The sequence below is a fragment of the Corythoichthys intestinalis genome, chromosome 12 (assembly GCF_030265065.1).
Source record: "Corythoichthys intestinalis isolate RoL2023-P3 chromosome 12, ASM3026506v1, whole genome shotgun sequence".
NCBI lineage: Eukaryota > Metazoa > Chordata > Actinopteri > Syngnathiformes > Syngnathidae > Corythoichthys > Corythoichthys intestinalis.
Genome location: NC_080406.1, coordinates 42,950,134 through 42,972,837, shown reverse-complemented (window position 1 = coordinate 42,972,837; position 22,704 = coordinate 42,950,134). Strand labels below are relative to the sequence as shown.

The 22,704-nt window shown below is 39.3% G+C and overlaps 2 protein-coding genes across 2 annotated transcripts in view; one reads left to right on the top strand and one right to left on the bottom strand.

The window, feature by feature from the left end:
* The first annotated feature begins 786 nt into the window (after window positions 1-786).
* The window catches only part of LOC130927179 (carbamoyl-phosphate synthase [ammonia], mitochondrial-like), a 113,698-nt gene continuing 91,780 nt past the window's right edge, over window positions 787-22,704 (top strand). Inside the window, exon 1 of the mRNA XM_057852814.1 lies at window positions 787-2,483. The gene's annotated coding sequence lies outside the window, so the exon portion shown is untranslated. The remainder of the gene's footprint in view (window positions 2,484-22,704) is intronic.
* LOC130927180 (myosin light chain 1, skeletal muscle isoform) lies at window positions 1,934-12,848 on the bottom strand. The gene is made up of 6 exons (XM_057852815.1): window positions 12,636-12,848; window positions 11,087-11,114; window positions 10,129-10,272; window positions 7,132-7,305; window positions 6,973-7,050; window positions 1,934-2,430 (listed from the first exon to the last, which is right to left on the bottom strand). Exons 1-6 carry the CDS (start codon window positions 12,762-12,764, stop codon window positions 2,402-2,404), a joined length of 582 nt encoding a protein of 193 aa, XP_057708798.1. The 5' UTR covers window positions 12,765-12,848; the 3' UTR covers window positions 1,934-2,401.

Below are 22,704 nucleotides of genomic sequence, written 5' to 3'. Positions count from 1 at the left end.
GAAGTGGGAGGATGAGATCGGGACTGCAATATCGGACGATCGTTGAAAGCAGATTTGTAAGGTCCATTCCTCCTCCATTTGTGCCAGGCATGGTCTGTTCCCGTGCATAGTAGTTTTAGAGTACATTACACCAATGCTTGACTATCAAAAATTTACCCCACTATCATTGATCGCTGCAATAGATGTAAACAATCACCTGCTGATCATACGCATATGTTTTGGTCCTGTCCTAATCTCTCTGGTTTCTTGCAGCAGATCTTAAGTAAAGCATTTAAGGAGATGTTACTCCATGCCATTTGACACAGTAAAGTTGACCAGCCTATTAGCCCTCGCCTGATAAGGAAAGCATGTCAGCCACAGTCTCTTCGGTGGGGTCAGAACACCCTCGCCCTACCAATGCAACAAGTTGATAGCGCAGCTCCTTAGATGTCAAGACATGCCACGAACTTGACCACCCAAACCTGCCACAGAAGGATGATCCCAAGACAACACCCAGGCAAGCCTTCCCCCGGCCCATTCCACTGCAACTTTCAAAAGACTGAACATGCATGGTAGGCTGATTGAACACTCTAAATTGTCCATAGGTGTGGGTGTGTGCGTGAATGGTTGTGTGTCTCCTTGTGCTCTGCGATTGGCTGGCAACCAATTCAGGGTGTCCCCTGCCTACTGCCCGAAGTTAGCTGGGATAGGCTCCAGCACCTCCGCGACCCTCGTGAGGAATAAGCGGCATGGAAAATGAATGAATGAATGAATGAACATTTAGATAACAACTGTCGCTTCTCGGGGACATTTCAATGTATCCGTTGTTTTGCTGACCCTGGATCCAGCATTGCCTCTCCGTCTATTTTGCCTTGATTTTTGATCACTGTTGACGAATAAATTGTCAACCTGTTTTCGGTGAGCCTTCTTTAAACCATTCAAAATGGAGTCAGTACAAAGGGTTAACACCAGAGTGGACGCGCGAAGTTTGGCCTTTCCGGCCGACTTGCTGGGGCTGCGCCAGCAGGATGCCTACTGGTTCGGCTGCCGCTGGAACCGAATTCCTTCAATACTCTGGAAATCGTGTCTAGCACACACTTGGGGAATGACCCATGCATAGCACTTTTTGGTTGCCCTCCTCTATCACCTGTTTTATTGGCACCAATCGCCTTCACAACCTTACTTGCGAGACAGCTCATTTTATTCAAATGGAAACATGCACATCCCCCATCATATAATAGTTGGCTCAAAGAGGTTCTGACTCATTTTAAGCTAGAGAAAATGAGATTCTCACTCTCTGGCAGGGGAAGTACTCTCCAAAAAACCTGGCAGCCCTTTAAGATTACGTGGATGGACTCTCCCAAGAAAGTGACTAGAAGCCCTGCTCCCCCTCTTTCCCTTTTATTTTGTAAAATTTAGTTAGTTTAGTTAATACTTAATTTTACTTTTTGTTCATTATAATTTCAATGCTACCAAAGTATTATTAAACTGTGCTTTTTGTGTTTCTTTGTTTTTCTTGTATTATTATTTTTATTTTTATTTTTATTTTTTGTTATTTCTTTTTTGTGTGTGTCTAGCTGTGTTTTGTTTCATTAGTGATGTATGCGTGGTCTGTTTAAAGTAGATAGAGGACCTGCTCACGAACCAGCCAATCACAACAATTATGTCAAAGACTAAGCCCTTACCTTTTTTTTTTCTGATACCAAATGACCATGAATAACATTAATCGAATTGTTACTTTGAGTTTGGCTGAGATGTATTGATTGAGGTAACTGTTTATAAAAAGTTCAAATATAAAATGTTTACACAAAGAGAGGAGACATGAGAGGAATCACTCTGTCCTTGCAGGAAAACGGAGAGGCACTGTTTAAGTTACTAGCTGGCTTGAGTGTGGAAACTGAGAAGTGCAGCAGATAAAAACTGGGATAAACAGAAAGTGTCAGAGATCAGGGAATAAAATGGGAACTTGTGAAAAGTTTATTGTGAAATGGCAGAGGAGAGTACAATAAGTTAAGACTCGGGATGGGTGAGATGATCAGGTGATCGACGTCAGTGGCCAGTCCTATGCCGAAGCAGTCGCTTGGACTGCCGGCCAACGAGTGACAGGAGGGGAGGGTCCTCATTCTCCCACCACCCCCTCCTGCACTGCAAAAACTAGCGACCACCACCAATCTGGCGGAGGGATTTTGGAAGATAGGAATTTAGGAACACGTCCGGAACTGAAGAAGCTGAAAGAGCACCAGTTGGAGACGAGGATAAAAACGTGTGGAACAAAACAATAAAAGGATTTAGAAATGGCCTCTCATAGTCCTTTGTTTGCTCTGCTTCCTCAGGTGGTCCAGGAAGCAGCGAGTGAATGTCTCGACACCATGGGGTCTGCACATACTCGATGCTCACCACCTCCAACACGGTGGGGGGGTCCTTACACTGACATGATGTGCTTGACAAAGGCTGCATGTTGAAGATCAGGACACAGGGAGGACACAAAAGAAGAATTTAAATAGGTCAGTTAATGCAGGCTTCGTAAATAGAATGTAGAATTTAATGTATTCTAACCACAATATATGAATTCTATTCTGGATCCCTTATAGTGTAATGATGCAGAATCCTAAACAGACATCCCGGAATACCTGCACTTAATTTTTATAAGCTATGAATATAACGATTAAAAATAGTTTAGCACTAGTCTAATGGTAAAAAACTGTATGTATATTTTTAAAGCTTCACGTCACGCAGTTTCTTACAAAAGGTGGTAGACTATACTGTAAATTTTGTAGTCACTAATAGTTTGAACATTAACACTAAACATAAATATTGTAATGTAGATAACTAATAACACAAGCAGTCAATTAAATTGTATCGTACTTAAAATAAAACATTAGGAGTGACCAGGATGGATAGGATCAGGAATGAGCATATCAGAGGGACAGTGCATGTTAGAGGATTTGGAGATAAAGTCAGAGTAAAGTTTGTAATAATTTGTATTTAATCATACCAATGTGCAAGTAAGCATACAATACATGCAACGATAATTTTAATAACTTTTTTGAAAAGCCATTTTAAACACGAAAAGCAGCATTAATATCGAACATACTCTTGAATAGGCCTGAAGGATAATAATAATTAAAAAAAAAAAAAACAATCATTGCGATTTTTGGGGGGTTTGCGTGACATTGCGATATTAAAACTAGAAGCATTTTCACCAGATAACTTGTATTAGTTAGTCTGTTGGGATAGGCGTGAGCGATATTGGAAAAAATTACCATTGCGATATATATATTGACAAGGCTCAACACTTAATTTTTGGATTCGACGCAGAAGACTGTTTCGAGGCGGTCTTTCTGACTTTTGATGCCGCACAGAGAGTTCTAGCCTCGGGTGGAAACCAGCAAGCTGTGGCTGCTAGCTTCAAACTGGCGTCGAGCCCTGCGTTCAGCGTTTTGTCCGAGGTCTGCAAAGCCCTCCAGCCCGATTTGTTTGCCGTGTCCTACAACCAGCCAGTGGGAAGCCATAGTAGGTTTCTTGCGGCTATGGAACTTCCCAAACGGCGTTGGAAGCCTTGATGTTAACATTATCATAAAAGTACCAAGGCACTCTCAATCAGTGATGATGTATCGAGTGTGAACTGTGTGTTGTTGACAATTAAACATCAAAACAACTTTTTTGACACCAAACTTGTGCTTTATTCTTCATATACTTGAAGTGTGACACGTAAATAAGTCACAGACTCACAGCAAGCATATGTACACAATAAATGATGAAGTGCAACACCCAAATATACGACATAACGTGATAAAAAGCTGGCAGTTTTTGGCCGACTGGGTCACCGATTCGTGTGGCCATTCGATTCCGAACACACACATACTTGTCTCGGTGGTTCTTTCATTTTTTTATTCAGTCTGTGGCTGACCTCCAGCCCTGTATTTTCTACAATCTCCTCCCACGAATCGCTTGCCATTTGGCAATCTTCATAATGTCTTCACTAGATATTGTAGAACTTGTCGTACTTGCTCTTCATTGATACTCTTGTTGGTTTGGTCCATTTTTGCGTGTAGCAAAATCCTGTTTGACAATGGCGGTGAGTTTGCGCTGAACCGGAAACAACAGTCTGAGCGGACCAATCACAGTCGATTTGCGCCACGTCACACGCGTTGACACGACGCGAAGTCAGACAATTGAGAAGGAGCAAGATATGCTACGGTGGAGGGTCGTAAATCGGGTCTTCCTTGATGGCGCAGGTCTGACGCGGAAGCATAACTCGGACTTCACACCACAATTTTGAGTGTTCAAGCTTCGTACCATGCACGTTTTTTTGGGATATTGCAGGAACCCGAAGCAAAAAGCAGAAAAACAGGTTTGCGTGTTCAAAAAAAAAAAAAAAAAAAAAAAAATATATATATATATATATATATATATATATATATATATATATATATAATATATGTCGTCCTTGTTATGCAAGTATTACCATGTAATACCACGATAACGATGTTCAAATGATGTATCGTTCAGGCCTACTCTAGAAACATCATTCACACTTCAGTAAACAAGAATTCACCGATTGCTGAACGTTTTGCTAAAATGGGAATAGAGGTACTTCAGGGGCCATTCAAATTAGAGGTGGGGCCAGTGTCCCTTTGGCCCCACCCCTAAAAAAGCCACTGTTCATAAATGTTTGAACAAAAGTTAAAATAACTCATTAATCCTTCATTGGTAAATTGACTTAAAACTCACTAAAACCTTCATCCACATATTTGGACAATTTAACTGTTCTGAAAAATGTACTGTAGAGCAGTGGTCCCCAACTACTGGGCCGCCGACCGGTACTGGTTCGTGCCGCATTTGCTACCGGGCCGCAGAGAAATAAATGATTTAATAACGACTGCAATCTGGCCTGTGACTCTTGACACATCAATAGCCCTGTCTATTATATAGACCCCACTCACGTGACGTCACAACTCCGCCCCCCTGACTTGTACCGCCATATTGTCCGTCAACTCATCGTGTTTACATATTACCGCTACGTACATTCCTCCTATTACTATGTGTTTTTATGCTTGTCTAAGGAATCACCGCCTAGTAAACGAACCCCAAAACCTTTCTGACAATCGTTAACATTGATTAATCAAAATGGGGAAGGCATGTGTGGCTGTTGGTTGCAGTAACAGAGAAGATAAACGGTCATTTTAGTAGTTACTGTGTGCCCATTGTTAAAAGGGCAAATCTCTAAAGCAGCACCGTTTGTTTATCTCGGTCCATGGTGCTTTTGTGTCGAAAGCCGTCAGACAGCGGCGAAAACATCAGATCATCAGATGGAGACTACGAAGCTCGTCGCCACGGTCGCGCAGCAAGAAGGTGAGCGCAACGACTGGTGTTGTGCCGAAAAATAGCCGCCCCGCGTGAAATGTCTCCCCTGACGGGAGCGCCCATACGAAAACGACTTTCTTGTACTGTGAATATGTATTGTTTTACTCTGCTTGAACTAATAAATCTTGTACTCGAATATGTATTATTTTACTCTGCTTGATCTAATGAATTTCATACCTGTGTGGTTGTCATTGGGATATGGTCGAGAAAACCTGTAGACTAATACATTTCTGTTCAAAGATAGTTATGCGGCCCAGTCCACGGTTTGTTGCTAAAATACAGTACTAATATTTTGTGTAATTTAATTATTTATTTAAAACTGATTTTACAGTCGTAAATCCATTACTGTAATGCGTCCGTGAAAAAATTTGATGTTTTCACTTCAATAAAGCGTTATAAATAAGCGCTCCCGTCAGAGGGTACATTTCACGCGGGGCGGCTTTTTTTCGGCACACACCGGCCCGTTGTCGAACCGCCGATCAAGTTTCATTTTACAATCGTGACAACGGTGACGCTCATCGTGACTAGAGTATGACTGGAGGTTTTTGCATGGGACGGGACCGGACATGAGGAAACATCGATTTGGGCATCAAATATGGATCTGGCGACTGGATCGACCGAAGCTTTTCCAAATAACGGCTTTTATGCAACTCATCCAATGAGTTTACAGCGTCTGAAAGCACCGGGGCTTCCATAATTTGCAAGTGAAACCACCTTTAGAAACTACGATCATTGACAATACGGACACACAATGACGGACAATATGGCGGCACAATACAGCGATCACGTGATTGTGTGACGTTGGTGATTGGGGTCTATAGACTAATCCGAGTAAAGATTTGTAAAGGTCGCCATCTAGTGGTTGGCCGCAATTACAAAGGTGTTTTCATACCTATAGCAGTCCAGTGCCAGTCAATGTAAACAGTAACTTAAGCTGCTGTTGACTGTGCTGCGGGCGGCGACGTCTTTTGACAGCTTTTTTACGGGGAAAAGGCCACCTGCTGACCCAGAAGAGGAGCCTACAACCAAGTCCATTCTGCATAATGTGTGGACAAAAGCTAGCAAACGAGGCAACAAATGCAAATTCTTTGAGAGCATCATACCTCATGATAAACCGTATTGCTAAAGCTAAGAAACCTTTCACGATTGGAGAAGAACTCATTATGCTTGCGACAACGGATATTTGTCGACAAGTTTTAGGAGAGGCCACTGTGTAAAAAAGGTTGATTCAGTGTATGGTGAGTGACATTTTCCCTGCACTTAATATTTGTTTTTAGGCTCGATGTGTTATTTTATATTTACTGTCATTTTCTGCCACACATTGCCGGTCCGTGAAAAAAAGGCCCACGTTACACCAGTCGGTGGTGCAAAAAAGATTGGGGACCATTGCTGTAGAGGATTAAAAATGTTAAATCAGTTCAAACATATAATCCAGTTATTCTTTGGTGTACCACTAGAAGAAGAAACAAACAGTATGTGGTGTTGTCTCTGGTTGCTCCAGATAGGACGGTTTGAACTCTCCATTTTTAAGAACTTTTTAAGTTACTTGTGAACTTTTTAGCGAGTAAAAAATAGTTACGTAGCAGCTAGATAGAAAATACATTACATGCGGATCATGTGTCTCACCCTCGTAGTTAATGCAGCCGTTTTCATCCTCCTGACCCGCCATGAGAGCGTCAATCTCAGTCTCATTCATCTTTTCTCCTGCAAGGGGAGCAAAAGGCAAACAATATCGTAAAAGCCTGTAGCGAATCCACTTACAACAACTAGGGCAGTATCACTTACCCAGTGTTGACAGGACAATACGCAGCTCAGCGCCCATCACTGTGCCGTTACCCTCTTTGTCGAACACGCGCAGACCCTCAACGTAGTCTTCATAGCCGGCCTTGTTTGGGCTATTGATGATGGTCTGAAGCATTGGCAGGAAACCCTCGAACTCAACTCTCTTGTTGGCCATGTCTATGTGCAGTAAAGCGATCGACAGTCATGGCATAAATTGACATGCCTACTTAAATTGTTGCTACTTTATCAGTAGCAAGTTGAATGTTACCATTTCGATAAGTAGGTTAACTCATTCACTGCTTTTGACAGTGGTAGATAACAAATCATTTTGAACTGGTATGAATGGCATTGAATGATCATGGTTCGCTCGCTTAACGGCGATAGACGTCCAATTCATTTAGCAGCGAATGACCAGTCAAATGGATTGGACGTCGATCACCGCCAGAGGCAGCGAAGAAGTAAATTTATGAAATATTATTAAAGCCACAAGAACATGAGGTTGTTCATCTGCTTACTTAGTTTGAGTATTGCACGTGTTAATATGCCAGAGGTGCTCAGAGGTGGGTAATAACGCGTTACATTTAGTCCATTATATTTACTTGAGTAACTTTTTGAGAAAAATGTACTTCTAAGAGTAGTCGTACTAAGCCATACTTTTTACCTTTACTTGAGTAGATTTGTGAAAAAGAAACGCTACTCTTACTCTGCTACTTTGGGCAACACTAGCTGTCATATTTTTCCTCTTTATTCTACATAATAGAGTTTACTTATTCTGCCAGCGATACCAACAGTGGCTCTACCAGTTTCACCAATGAGACGTCGCAATAACATTCACATGACTCCATTACACCAGACTTAAGCTAGCCGTTCTATGATCACACCGGCCTGTTCAATCATGTGGTATCTTTAAAGCACCTTAATAAAATTTAAGTACCGTCAACATGACTTGAAAGTGCACATTTTAAGCTCTCTCCCAGTGTTTATTTGGGATGATTAACCACGGAAAACCAGAAATATGACCCTTTTCATTTCATGATAGGACATATGTTTTCTCCACAAGAGAGCACTCATGCTCTTTTGACGAATGATGCTTTATTATTATTTTTTTTGTACCGTATTGGCCCGAATATGAGTTTTTTGCATTGAAATAAGACTGAAAAAGTGGGGGTCGTCCTATATTCGCAGTCTAGACGTTATACCAATTCGCGCCGCTAGATGGCGCCAGATATCATTGAAGCAACGTTCTGATATGACAGATCTCAGCTACTCTGAAGTTTAACCAGTTTGCATTATTTTATTGCAATGTTTTTCATATTCAGATTTGTTTCAAGACTACAGTTACAGTTAGACCTCACTTTGATGGTTAATGCAGTTATTGAAATTTTGTTGTTTTATCACAATAGATTTATTTACATTTCAAAAACCAGAAGCCATTCATTTACGAATGAGATTGCACTGTAGTTTACATATTTAAATGTTCAGATATTAAGATTTGAATGAGGCAAAATAACATGCTTTTTCTCTCAAATATATTGTTATAATCATTTGTTTCAGATGTACTGTAATCATTTTCTGTATAAAAATTAATTTGGTGTTCTAAAAGTCTTTTTTCAAACTTGAGTCTTGAAAAAGAGGGGGTCGTCTTATAATCAGGGCCGTCTTATATTCGGGTCAATACGATATTTCTTTGGCTTAATGTGGTGATGTCATAGGTTTTAATGCAATATAATAATGACTGTTCATATAGGTGATTTCATGCTAAGAAAAAAAATACCTTAGCAGTTCTTTTCATCAAATACTTTTTACTTGAGTACATTTTTGGATGAGTACTTTTACTTATTACAATTATTTTGAAGTAATGCTACTCTTACCTGAGTGATTTTTTTTTTGGGGCTATTCTACCCACCTCTATAGGTATTGTGTTATTAATGTAAAAAAAAAGATATTCTCTTACAAATCACTCCCGGAAAATGGTATTTATATAATCGACTATGGCAATCAAAACTGAACTTTTCTCCATTCATTTTCTATGGTGATTAACCTATGCTATACGACACACATATGTTATTTTCATCTTACTGTGATGTGGGAGAGTTTTGCGAATAATTGCAAAGGAAGCATTTTATTCTACAAATCCAACTATAGGAAATGACGTGATACATCACTTTTCCATTGCATATCAGAAGGGTTACACAAGAGTTGTTACATTTTTCCTCTTTATTCTACATATTAAATTTATTTTTTTTTAGCCAGTGATGCCAAGAATAGCTCTACCGATTTCACCAATGAGACGTTGCATAAATTATCACATGACTCCATTAAACCAATCAGATGCAAGCTTGGTGTTCTATCTTCACGTCAACCTGTTCAGTCATGCGCTGTCTTTAAAGCACCTTAAAAAATGAAGTATTTAAAATACAGCGCTGCCCTCTACATGACTCGAAAGTGCGGATTTAAATCTATGTCCCAGTTTTTATTTGGCACCAAATGATCACGGAAAACCGGAGATAATATCCTTTTAATTTCAAAATATTAATTATGAAGGAACTCTCACTATTCAAACTGGAACTATTTTATTCACCAGATGGCACTCATGCTCTTTGGACAAATAATGCTTCATTTATGTAATTTCTCTCGTCGGAATTCAATGTTTTTTTTTTTTTTTTTTTTTTTTTCTTTGGCTTAATGTGGTTATGTAATGGGTTATTGTAAAGTTTGATTCTAACAACAGTTCATATATAGATAACTTTGTGCTCAGAAAAAAATACCATTGTTTGAAAAAAAAAAAAATCCAACAAAAGTACAAACAGTTACAATTTTACTAATTACGTGAGTATTCTTTTCACCAAATACTTTTTTACTTATACTTCAGGCCACTACTTTTACTTTCACTTGAGTAATATTATTTGGATGGAACGCTACTCTTACTTTAGTAAAATTTTTGGCTACTCTACCAACCTCTGCCCCTTTTGTAGAATTGCAAGCAAAAATCAATCTTACCCTCAGCGGAGGGGCTTCCCAACAGTTTGTTCACATCCTTGTTGGTGGGGTTCTGTCCCAGAGCGCGCATGATGTCAGCGATCTGGTTGTAGGCCACCTTGTTGTCACCCACCCTGTCGAACAGACCGAAGGCCTCCCTGTAGTCTGTGTGGTCACACAACACAAGATTATATTCATACTGTATATTCAAACTGAATAATGACTATTGATTGCGTATTTTTAAACATGGATTTGGTTCATTTGACTTTTTAAGTCCATTATAGGGATTCCCTCAAAATTTTGGAAGTAATTGTACAAACACCAACTATCTGATTGTTTTTACAGGGAATGCTGAACATCGTGATTGATTATTTCGGATGCCGATTCAAAAGGCAAGAAACATTCATTTTGAACACAATGTTGAGCAATGCGCTCGCCGAGACTGCGTGACAGCAGGTGGAGGCAGCTCCTCAGGGGAAATCTCTATAGGTTGTGATATTATTGGCTGAATGGATAGACTGCTGCACAGCTCAGTCACCCTTCAGACTATTTCCATTTCAGCTGTCTCTCTCACTCTAAGCAAGGCTAGGGGCTCTTTTAAAAGACCACCTTGGAATTGATAGCTGAGAATATGAGCCCCCCTCCTTTTAAAGGCAAGTTGTGCGTGTGGATGTGCTGACAGCAGAGTGACTAGCTGTCATCTAGACAGGTCCACTTGATTAGTGCTCCTCTACAGTTTCAATCAACTATCAATACTTGGAATAAACCAAAAAGCAGAAATTGGCTGTTTTGTGATGTAAAAATGGCAAATGTGACCATTTTTCATGAGCATTTGGTTCTCAAGACCATTGGGAAGCAGTTCTTTGCATTGTCTAATTTGCCACCGAGTTCTATTAGTTTGTGTGTTATATATTTTTTTTAATTCACGTGATTATGTACAGTGATCATGAAAAATGCAGTGTTTCTTCGGGATTCATACCTTCAATTTGGTCTGCGCTGAATTCAATCTGGAGGTGAGCAGAGAGTAAATATTTTAGTTAGCATTCAGAACCAAAATAGACGTCTCAAGATAATTTACAAGCACAAGAACATCCTCACAAGGACTTTCTCCTAATCTGGACTAATAAATCAAGTCTAAACTGGGATTATATTTGCCTCTTGGCCAAATTTAGCGTCACATGGTGGCACCCGATATGTGGGGGTCCATCTTTAGCTACATTAAGATGCCCTCATTTGGTGTCATCACGCCACTTGAGTGACTGGGGGTGGGATCAAAGATGTCAGTAATGAGCTAGCCATGGTTCTAAGAATTCTAATGTGAGGTGCTCAAAACACCAATTACAAACAAGCATCAATTTACAAGAAACAAGATAAACCCATCCAGTCATTTTAGTTCTCGCCTGTCAATTGCAGGTCACATACGTATATGATAACAGTCATATTCACCCTACACAACCTGTTCCCACACACTACACACGTTTATGGTATCTTGTCTTCACTAAGAAAGTGGCCCTTGTTTCCAAATATTGTAACCACATAACTAACGGTCTCTATTATCACTGTTAAACATACAACTGTGAGTTCAACACTTTTTAGGGCAAATGACTATTTTTGGGGATTTAAAAAAAAAAAAAAAAAAAATTATACCTACTATAGACCTTGCGTCCACATATGTGGACATCATATTATGGGTCATGAAGGCAGTAATACTAACATTTGGTAAACAAACATGCCCCAAAATGTGATGTACATAGACCAGGTCAAACTTAAATTGTTAAATGTTAAATATTAAATGTTTACTATTCTAATTATCAATCATTATTTATATTTATTCATTTATTTATTTATATTTATTATTTATATACAATTTTTTTATGAATAAATAAAATTATAAATGGATAAAATGTTAATGAAAACAATAAACAATAATACAACAATAAAATTTAAATAAATGACATTAACACTCTAAAGTATATATTTTTAAAAATTATTATTCATTTAAATTTTTAAATCATTAGAAAATTTAGTTTTTATTTATATTTTCAATTCAAATTGAGGGCCACGGTTCGGAATTTTCATTTAGTTTTAATTAAAGATTTTTAATGAAACATAAAAAAATAAAAAAAAATAAATTTTAAAAAGGCAATATTTTACTGATTTTTTTACTTTGTTGTTTTTTTTTTTTTTTTATATATTTAATTTAATTAGTAGAATAAAGTAAAAAAATCATATTTACTGTTTTATATTTTGCTTTTCTGTTTTTGTTTTATAATTAAAATGTAAAATAAATAACATTAAATGGAAAATGTTTACTATTAACACTTTAGATACCATCAATGATGCTAGACGTCCAATCTATTTCGGCTGAGAGAGATGGCAGAAATTATTTACTTCAAGCCTCTCCCAGTTATAATGGATTGGACGTCTTGCACCGCCACTGGTATCTAATTAGTTGCAATATGCCCAATGAAGAGTTATATTTGTAGCCTCCCTCCCCATAGCAGAAGAAATCACTGTTTTTCTTCTACCTTGACGGCGGACAGGTCCACAGCAGCGGCTTTAGGAGCAGGCGCGGGGGCGGGTGCAGCTGCAGGTGCAGGCGCTGCCGCTGGTTCGGCCTTCTTGACGGGAGCCTTAGGGTCCTTCTTGGGTGCCATTTTAGCTTCAAGTCAAACGAGCGTGCTCCTTCAAAGACAAACAACTCCCGGAAAGGGGTAACAACACAAGGAGTGCAAACAAAGTGGAAGAGACTCAGAGCACGCAAGCAGCCCTTTGGGCGTATATATATGAGGCTATTTTTCTGCCTGGACCCCCGTAGGGCCGACCTTGTGTGAGGATTGGGTAGTCCTTGGGAGGGGTGTGTATTTGTGTGGCACCTCTCTAAACATGGCACACTGGCCTTATGTCACATTATCTTCAAAAAACATAAAACAATAAGTTAAAATATAAACTTGCATGCGGTTATAGCTTATTTAAACATACAGTGTAGCGAGGTACCTCAAATTTTAACCTCAATGTAAATTTCACCTGTTTAACCCTATATATGGCGCTCGTTTTTACTCATTGGCTGCCATTGATGGCACTAGACGTCCTGAAACAGGCATTCAATACCAGTCATCCCAGTTTAAAATGGATGTCTGTTAGATATTATGAATTTCAAAATATAAAAATCAACTGGACAGTGCTTATTAGGGACCATAACCAGTGTCATTCTGTATTTATTAATTTTATGTATTTATTTTTAAACAAGTTTATGATTGATTATTGTATTCATTCATTATACATATATTATATATACAGTATAAGGAGAACATGGTTGTCGCCAAACAACCAGAAATCGTGATCATGGACAAGCAGCAGGGGACAGCTGGTGTGACCGATGTAGCTATCCCCAACGATGGCAATATCAGGAAAAAGGAACAGGAGAAACTAGGCCTGCAAGCAGGACTGAACGGGCCCTCGCAATCTAGCGCAACTCGAACGTCATGCAACTCGGACAGTGTGCAGGTCAGGGTGGTGGCAGATCGTCCTCTCTAATCATCTCATTAGAACCTAACATGCGCGAAAGTTGCCTCTTTAATTTCACACACCTAAGAGATAAAAACCCCTATTGGACAGAGGACTACAAAAAAGGAGCGAATAAAGGGTCATCACAGCAACAGACAGAGACATGTGGACATGGGCCGTAAAATAAGTATTTTAAAAGGTCTTGAAACTACAATGACCAACCTGAAAAGAACTGGACATATATTTTAAAAAATGAGTGACTTTCTATTGCCACTAGTTGGCGCTGTAGGGTTGATGCAAATGACCCCTACAGGACCCTTCAGACTATGACTCAACAAGCACGATATGTTTGGCGCAGATATGTTGTAGAAGTTATGACTGTTCAAAACTTGTGGTGAGACGAAATGGCTTCAGTCATTTTTACTTCTCCTGTTGGACCCTTCTGCTTCAACCAAACCTCAGTATTTTTCATCAGGCACCTGAACACATGTCTTAAGGCTCCCCTGATGCAGGTTTGAGGTGAATAGATTTTTTTTCCTTGGAGGAGGAGCCTGTTTCGTAAAAAAGGCATTTCCTGTTCCCACTAGGGGGCGCTAGGCCTAATGGGTAATATTTCAATGCAGTCGTGTTCAGGCTGGAATACCGCATATACATGGCAGATATGAAAAAGATTGAAAGTTGTGTCAAGGAATTATTAGCCATTTACTGAATTCGGTGTTTTGCCGAAAAAATGGCCGACTTTGGCACCACGCCCAGGTCAGACCTGTGAATGAAAACACACCATTTTAGAAACTTAAGATCTCATATGTCTCCTGAACAGTCTCACTAATTTTGAAGATGATCCAACTAACTCCCTCGGCGAAAAGGTCTCAAATGTGCACCCTGTAAATCGATAAAAATTTCATATTCGATCCAAAATAACCCATTTCATGTTGGGTTTGGAATATGGGTGCCAATGCTTTTTTGAAGCGGTTTTAGACAAGGTATAGACTCCCCAAATTTCATTGCTCTACGCTGACAAACCCTAATGTTATATGCCAATTTGAAAATTTCAAGGGGGCGCCACTGAGCCATTTTGTTACATTTTTTTGCAACGTTGTTAAATTATCGAAATTTACAATTTTCCGCACGTATGTGCAAATTTTGGTGACTTTTCGCGCATGCTCAGGCCTCCAAATTGGCCGTTTTCATTTGCCCTGAAAAAATAAATAAATAAATAAATAAATAAATAAATAAAATAATCCTTTGCAAAACAATAGGGCCTTCGCACGCCTAGTGCTCGGGCCCTAACTAGACAAATACCAAGGGCTCAAGGGAGAACTGGAGAGAGCCTGGAAGGTAAAAGCAACAGTGGTGACGGTGGTCATTGGAGCACGCGGGGCTGTGTCCCCGACACTGGAGAAGTGGCTTCAGCAGATACCAGGAGAAACATTAGGCATCTCAGTCCAGAAGAGTCCAGTCCTAGGAAGAGCAAATCTACCCTCAATCTCCCAGACCTCTGGTAGAGGACCTGATCTTGAGATGAACAGCCACCTACCCTATCAGGGGGTGATGGGGTAAGGTGAGGGAAGATTTCTTTAAAATATGCAATATATAAGTAATAATAAGTTAAAGAAAACATATTCTACTAGTCATATTAACAACAACAACTATAATAGTATTAATAATAAGTTATTATGTCATCATTCATTGCCATCATAATAATAATCATTCTTAACCCAAATATTATAAATGTGATAACATTACTAAAACTAATACAATACATGCAGTATACCGTATGTTTGTATTGACTTCTTTTAGGGTGGCGTGGTGGCTGATCTGTCAGTATCTAGTCTCACATTTCTGAGAATCAACGGTTCAGTTCAGGGCTCAGGGCACTCTGGTTACCTCCAACATCTGAAAAATGTGCACGCTATGTTGACTGTCCAATCCAAAATCGGCGTAGCTGTGAGTGTTAGCGTAAATTGTTGTTTGTCCCTTGGTGCCCTGGCGATTAGCTGACAACTGGTTCAGGGTATATCAGTTGGGATAGGCTCTAGCACCCCCGCAAACATTGTGAGGAAAAGCATTTTAGAATTTGTATTTCATTTAGATGCCTCTATTAACTTGGTAAAATCCATGTGTTTCATAGAAAAGTATATTAATAGTTATTATTATTATTATTTTGTGTTCTTGTCTAATATAGAGCAAAGTAGCGGATTCTAAGTTAGTGATTCTTATCTGGGGTTCGATGACTAAGCCTCAGGGGTTCGGTTAAGGTTAAGATACCCAGGGCCCTATTTTGTACGCCTCCTTAATCTAGGCAAAGGGGCGTTTTAGACCAGGTTTTGCACTGGTTTACCCTCAATTTACAGGCTTTATTCCAAGGGCGTAGGTTTGGTCTCAACATTGGTAGGGACAATATAAAAGCATAACCTGCATGTACACTCTTTGCTCGGGATGGGACATTAATAAAACCAAACAAATTGGGTGAATGGGGTTCAGGGCTACATTTCTCACGAATATGAACCTAATTAATTGATATGCTAAATCAGGAGTGCTCATTACGTTGATCACGATCGACCAATCGATCGCAACGCTAGCTTGTGTTGCTAACGGCCCCCCCCCCCCCCCCCCAAAAAAAATATTTTTTATGTTCATGGTTAATTTTGATTGTTCTGTGCATGTTGTGTTGTGTGAGCAACATACGAGTTTATGCAGCACCCGTCTCTCTATAAGCAGCTTATTGCTCACATTTTTCTGCAGAGTTCACTACATTCCTCACAGTTTAATTAACGTTAACAGTAGAAATATCAAACAAAAGGACACTTCTTTCTAAGCAGCTTCCTACTCGAGTTTTGCAGGTTAGCAAATTCACAGTTTAATGTTATGCTAACTTTGATGCAGGTCGGACTTCCAGTAGCAGAATTTGTGGTGTGTTCCCCACCTCCACTACAATGATGTCTTTTTACATTACTTATAGTGGCTGCTGCTGCTGCTAGCTGAAAAAAAAAACTAATATTCCTCCTCTTCAAGGGGGGCGGAGGAGGCGGAATGTTGTCAACATGTATTTCTATCGGGGCCGTGTGAGTGTGAGCGTGCGTATGTGTATGTGTGTCGGGGGTGGGTCAAGTCATCAGCTAATGAAATGTGCGTTGGGGGGGGGGGGGGGTGGACTGGCACATTCGGCAAGTGAAAAGGTGTAAATGTAAGTTTGAACATAAATAAAATGATTCACTTAATAATGGTTGGGTCAATTCTATCCTCACAACATATAGGAAGATAATCTAAATTATCTGTATAACTGAACTCATTATAGCTATATTGAATATAAAGTTGCCTAAACGTTGGTGGGGACAATTTGAGCACCCTGAGAAGTTGGTAGTTTCAGGTCCCTGCGCCTTTGCTTTACTCCAGGGTTCTCCAACCCAGTCCTCAAGGCCCACTGTGGGTCCTGGTTTTTGTTCCAGCCGATCCAGCAGAGGCAGTTGAGCCAATGAGGCTTCTGCTAAAACAAGCCACACCTGACTGCAATCAACTGATTGCACTTGTAAAACACCAGATTGGGGGAAAAGTGTTGTCATCTTGTTTGGTAGGAATGAAATCCTGCACCCACAGTGGGCCTTTGTGGAATAGGTTGGGGACCCCTGCTTTACTCCATTCCTTTCAACTGCTAGCGCTCCATCTAATGGGAGGAGAAATCAGTGTTCAGTGGAAGGTTTACTGGCACTTACTATGAGGAAGTATAACAGACCTACAGACGTGAACTGCGTAAATAATATAAAAAAAAAACAAAACAAAAAAAACAAAAAAAAAACATTTGCTTAATTTTACTTCATGAAAATAGCATGTGATGCAAGGATGTGATGATAAAATGAGATTGTAGACATGTAAACAAAAAAGGAACAGTGAAAAAATGAAATGAGTTTTATTTTCCAACTTGGAAATCAACAGCAAAAGGCAAAATTATTCTTAATAAATTTGAACAGAATTTCACTTAGATGTTAACACGCTTGGTTTTGAATTTGTGAAATGTGTAAAAAAAAAAAAAAAGCTTTATTGTGAAATTGTGAAATGTGAAAGGTTCGGTGAATGCACCTGTGAAACTCGTGGAGTTCGGTACCTTTAGCAACGTCAAGAACCCATGTTCCAAATAAAGTACTTGGGTGTGTCTATCTGCTTAAATTGACACACTGATTGGGTATTTGAGGTCATTGAGATTGCGTGTACACCTGTGTTCAACTCACGGCCATCTCTTCCCGGAGGATATGACGTACACAAGACATTCAGCTGCCAATGCCTGTTACACAGACAAGGATAAGTGTGCAAACTCTGCTCTCCTTGATTCTTGTCTATATCCGTCACAGTGCCAGCGGTGCAGACGAGCTCCCTTGCCCTCAGCACACTTCTACACACACTTGCTTTCCCTGACCCCATCTCCACTAGGGCAAGCCTCTGTCCCTCAGCTGTCAGGGAGGCTCACCCGCTGGCACCGTGCTGCACCTTCTCAGATTTAGCGTCCCTTCACCTCTGTAGGAATTGTGGCCTCCAATCCTTGCACCTGTGCTCCATTCCATTTTAAACTCCACTATGGAATCCCAATAGGATCACTCGTGCATTTAATTCAGGTTTATTAAACAGGCACTGTTTCCAAAAATTTCATGTAAATGTGTAATCTTGAATTAAACGCATTTATTAATGTAAGTTAATGTGAAAAAAATCATTAAACCAACATTTCGTTGTCAATGTTGTAATAACCATAAATGCCACTCAGTGAACGGAGACTTGGATGCTTCCATTGGTGACAAAAATAAACACAAAAATGTGATTCATATGGTGCCCCTAAAGGGACATCGCTAGAAATAAATAAATTTAAACCAATTGTTTTAAAAATAGTATGTAGTGCGCACTAAAAAATATCTAGTGCGCACCACATACTATCTGGCGCAACAAACATTAGCATTATATAGCAGTTAAGCTAGCGGACTTTGCTATGCAAGTTAGCCAATTGTTCTTTTGTAAGATCCTCATTTATTTATTTATTTTATTATGTATTGTTTGTTGCTAAGCTCAAGCAGGCATCGCACACCAGCAGTTTTGGTGTGGTAAAAATGATAATACAGGATTTAGTTGAGCTTTACTTCTGGACTCAACTAGCATCGGATACCAGCAGTTTCGGTGTACTAAAAATGATAATAATCCATCATGGACTCGACGAGAGTCTGAGTATAGCCTCAAACAATTAAAAAAAAAAAAAAAAAAAATCAATGAGGATCTAAGTACAACAAAGGAACAATTGGCTAACTTGCATAGCAAAAGTCTGCGAGCTTAAATGCTACAGTATATTATGCAGATGGTTAAAATTAATTATTTTTTTGTCCAGGGGCGTCGTTAGGCTTAATTTAGGGGGGCTGAAGTCCTCCTAAATAATTCTTAAGCTCCCCTAAATAATTTGGTGTTGTTTTATTTAAAAAAAAATTATATGTGTATATATGTATATATATATATATATATATATATATATATATATATATATATATATATATATATATATATATATATATATATATATATATATATATATATATATATATACACACATATATATGGCGGAAAACACAAACAAGACTGAAAAATCAGTTTCTGCTCTTGCTCCCCTCTTGAAAATAAACTACTGCATTTTAAGCCAAAAGAACTGTTGTGTTTGATAGAAACATGTGTCCATATCCTGCCATAGCAGATTAATGGTGCATTAAGCCCCCAAACTATTTTTAATTTGTCCGTTTTACCCTGGAAACCCCCATTTACAGACGTCGCGCAAACGCTTTTGTTTCAACCCAGTCATAAAAAGAAGCGAAGTAATTATATTTATTATTCAAAGTGTCTGTCATTTTTAGCTTAGAATGATTAATTGGTGTCTAATATTTCGTTTAAAAAAAAAAAAAAAATCTATATCTACCTCATAACTATCGCTTACATGTATTTTTTTTTTTTACTGTCACATTTTCCCTGATATGTTTGATAAATAATCGATCCAAACAAAGAAAAATTATTAAAAAAGTTTAAAAGGGTAAATAGATGAAAAAGAACATCTCGACCACTCCTTGATGTCTGCAATTTCTGCATAGCGACCCTTGATATATTAACATGTTTCACCCATAAAATCCCCCCAAAATCCAGCTGTAGCCATTCATAGCTGTGTACATGGAGTTTTTGGATCGAAACATGGTAAGTATGCGATAATATCTCGTTAAAATCATGGCATCTTTAATTCTGCTCTCTCATGCTCTCACCTCCAGTTAGGGTTTCACTGTTTAAATTTTTGTTCTTTTTTTAAATCCCCTCCTGTTAAAAACAATTCTTCCCCCAGAAAATTGAGATTTTAAGCTTTCCAATGATGTATCAGACGTGCCTATCGGACAATTTTGAAATTTGGCCAAATTGGGGGTCTCAGAGCGGAACTTCAAGTCACCTGAGTGTTTTCCGCCATATATATATACTATCAGTCTTTGTTAGCTGTTTGTGAAGTTTTGTGTTTGTATGCTACGTTCACTTACTGGACTGTCTCAGGAAATTAGAATACACAATATTCTAATTATTTGAGACAGTCCTGTGTATATATACAGGACTGTCTCAGGAAATTAGAATACACAATATTCTAATTTCCTGACTGTCTCAGGAAATTAGAATATTGTGTATTCTAATTTCCTGGGACAGTCCTGTATATATACACAGGACTGTCTCAAAAAATTTGAATATTGTGTATTCTAATTTTCTGAGACAGTCCAGTACATCCTGTGTAACTCCTGGGGTTAAGCCCCCCCCGGTTCCTAAAACCTAGTGAGACCCGTTTCTGTCGTGGTCCCTAGGGGCTCGGTAGATTCATGACCACTCCATACTAAAATTGCATTGGTTCTTGTTTAGCTCAAGTACCACACATCTAATAGATGGCAATATTTGTAATTTATCTGCTTTTTGGTATTCTAAGAAAAATGTCCCTAAAAGGATAAATGCAGAGACTTTTGCGCTATACTATTATTTTCGGCACTTTAGCCACACCTTTTTCCTCTCTTAAAATGGATGTATGGGAACAGAGTACAGTACAGTTTGACGTCAATATAGAACCTCTGGACATTTCCTGCCCATGTCAGTTTCCAAGGTAGATAAATCTCATGCTGTAATCACGTCAATCGGTTTCTAAATTTGTTTTGGTTTAATGTTACCAAGTCATTCTGAAGAGACATTAGCAAAGGATGAATGATTTTCACCTCCGACTAAACATGTAACACTTTACTTATTCGTAAACAGGACGCAGTTCCTTTTGGGAGGCCATATGAGATGCCAGATTGTTGAGGGTGGGGTGTACGTTGGTGTTGTAATACACTCCATCATAACATCCATTTTAATGGTTCATAAACTACTATTTCCATATACCGGGTAAGCCACATCAGAAAAGGGACAAATATTTAAAATGTCTTTAAAAGTTGACTCTTGAATAAAAATCAAACTCTTGTTGTGTGATAAGGAGGAATGATAAAAAATGTGTGGCAAGACATGCAAGTCCACTGAGTCACATCCATAAATACCAACCACAAGCCTGACTCCACTAAATACACCAAGGTTTGCATCTGTACAGACGTGGAAATGGTTGGTTGGAGCAAATAATATAGCAATTATAACACACATTTATTAATATTATTTTATTAGTATCCATTGCTCAGTAAAAAAAAAAAGGTACAGTACAATAAAATGACACCAAAGTCAGGCATTTTAGATAGGGCAGTTTGGACACCAAGTATCCCCTCAAAAAACACTTTGCGCACAAAAGCCTGAGTTATGCTCCCGCATTGCGGTGACGGCGCAGCGACTACGTCGTCATTCGACATTCGATGGTTCTCCGGCCAGGGGACACGTTGCTCTGTAATTCACCGCCAAGCGACTAGAGGGGTGTTGTGTTACGTTTGTACAGTTTTGGGGGATGCTTGTTGACTTCCTCTTGTCTAGTTTAACGGTAAAAAAATTAACAATGCAAGATGGAACGCTTGAATGTGGATCTTCAGCTCATCAACATTGAATAAAAGTTGATCATACAAATATTGAGGCGCAGGCGACGTAGAAGACTGTTTCGAGGTGGTCTGTCCAACTTTTGATGCCGCATAGTTCGTCTAGCCTCGGGTGAAAACCAGCTAGCTGTGGCGGCTAGCTTCAAACTGGCGTCGAGCACTGCGTCCAGCGTTTTGTCCGAGGTCTGCCAAGCCCTCCAGCCCGATTTGTTTGCCGTGTCCTACAACCAGCCAGTGGGAAGCCATAGTAGATTTCTGGCGTCTATGGAACTTCCCAAACTGCGTTGGAAGCCTTGATGTTAACGTTATCATAAAAAGCACCGAGGCACTCTCAATCAGTGATGATGTATCGTATGTGAACTGTCTGTTTTTGAAAATAAAAGATCAAAACAACTCTTTTGACACCAAACCTGTGCTTTATTCTTCATATACTTGAAGTGTGACTTGTAAATAAGTCACAGACTCACAGCAAACATATGTACACAATAAATGATGAAGTGCACCAACCAAAAACATGACATAAAGTGATAAAAAGCTGGCAGTTTTTGGCCGACTGGGTCACCGCTTCATGTGGCAACTCGATTCCGAACACACACGTCTCGGCGGTTTTTCCATATTTTTTATTCAATCGCTGACCCTGCCATTTGGCAAACTTTATGATGTCTTGACAAGACATGCTCTTCGATGATATTCCCGTCGGCTTGGTCAATTTTTGCGTCTAGAAAAATACTATTTTACAGTGGTAGTGATTTCGCGCTGAACCGGAAACAACAGTCTGAGCGGACCAATAACAGTCCATTTCCGCCACGTCATATGCGTTGACGTGACACTAGGGTTTGAAAAATCAATAGGACAGCGTCAGGCTACGGCGCAGGGTCATAAATCGGGTCTTCCTTGACGGCGCAAGTCTGATGCGGAAGTATAACTCGGCCTTAAGAAACACCATACTGTAGTAGTCCAAAGTGTTTATTTCTAAAAAGGTATGTTTATTGTTGTTGTAAGCCGCGTTAGCATTTCTAATTGCGTGCCAAACGTGACTATAATTTTG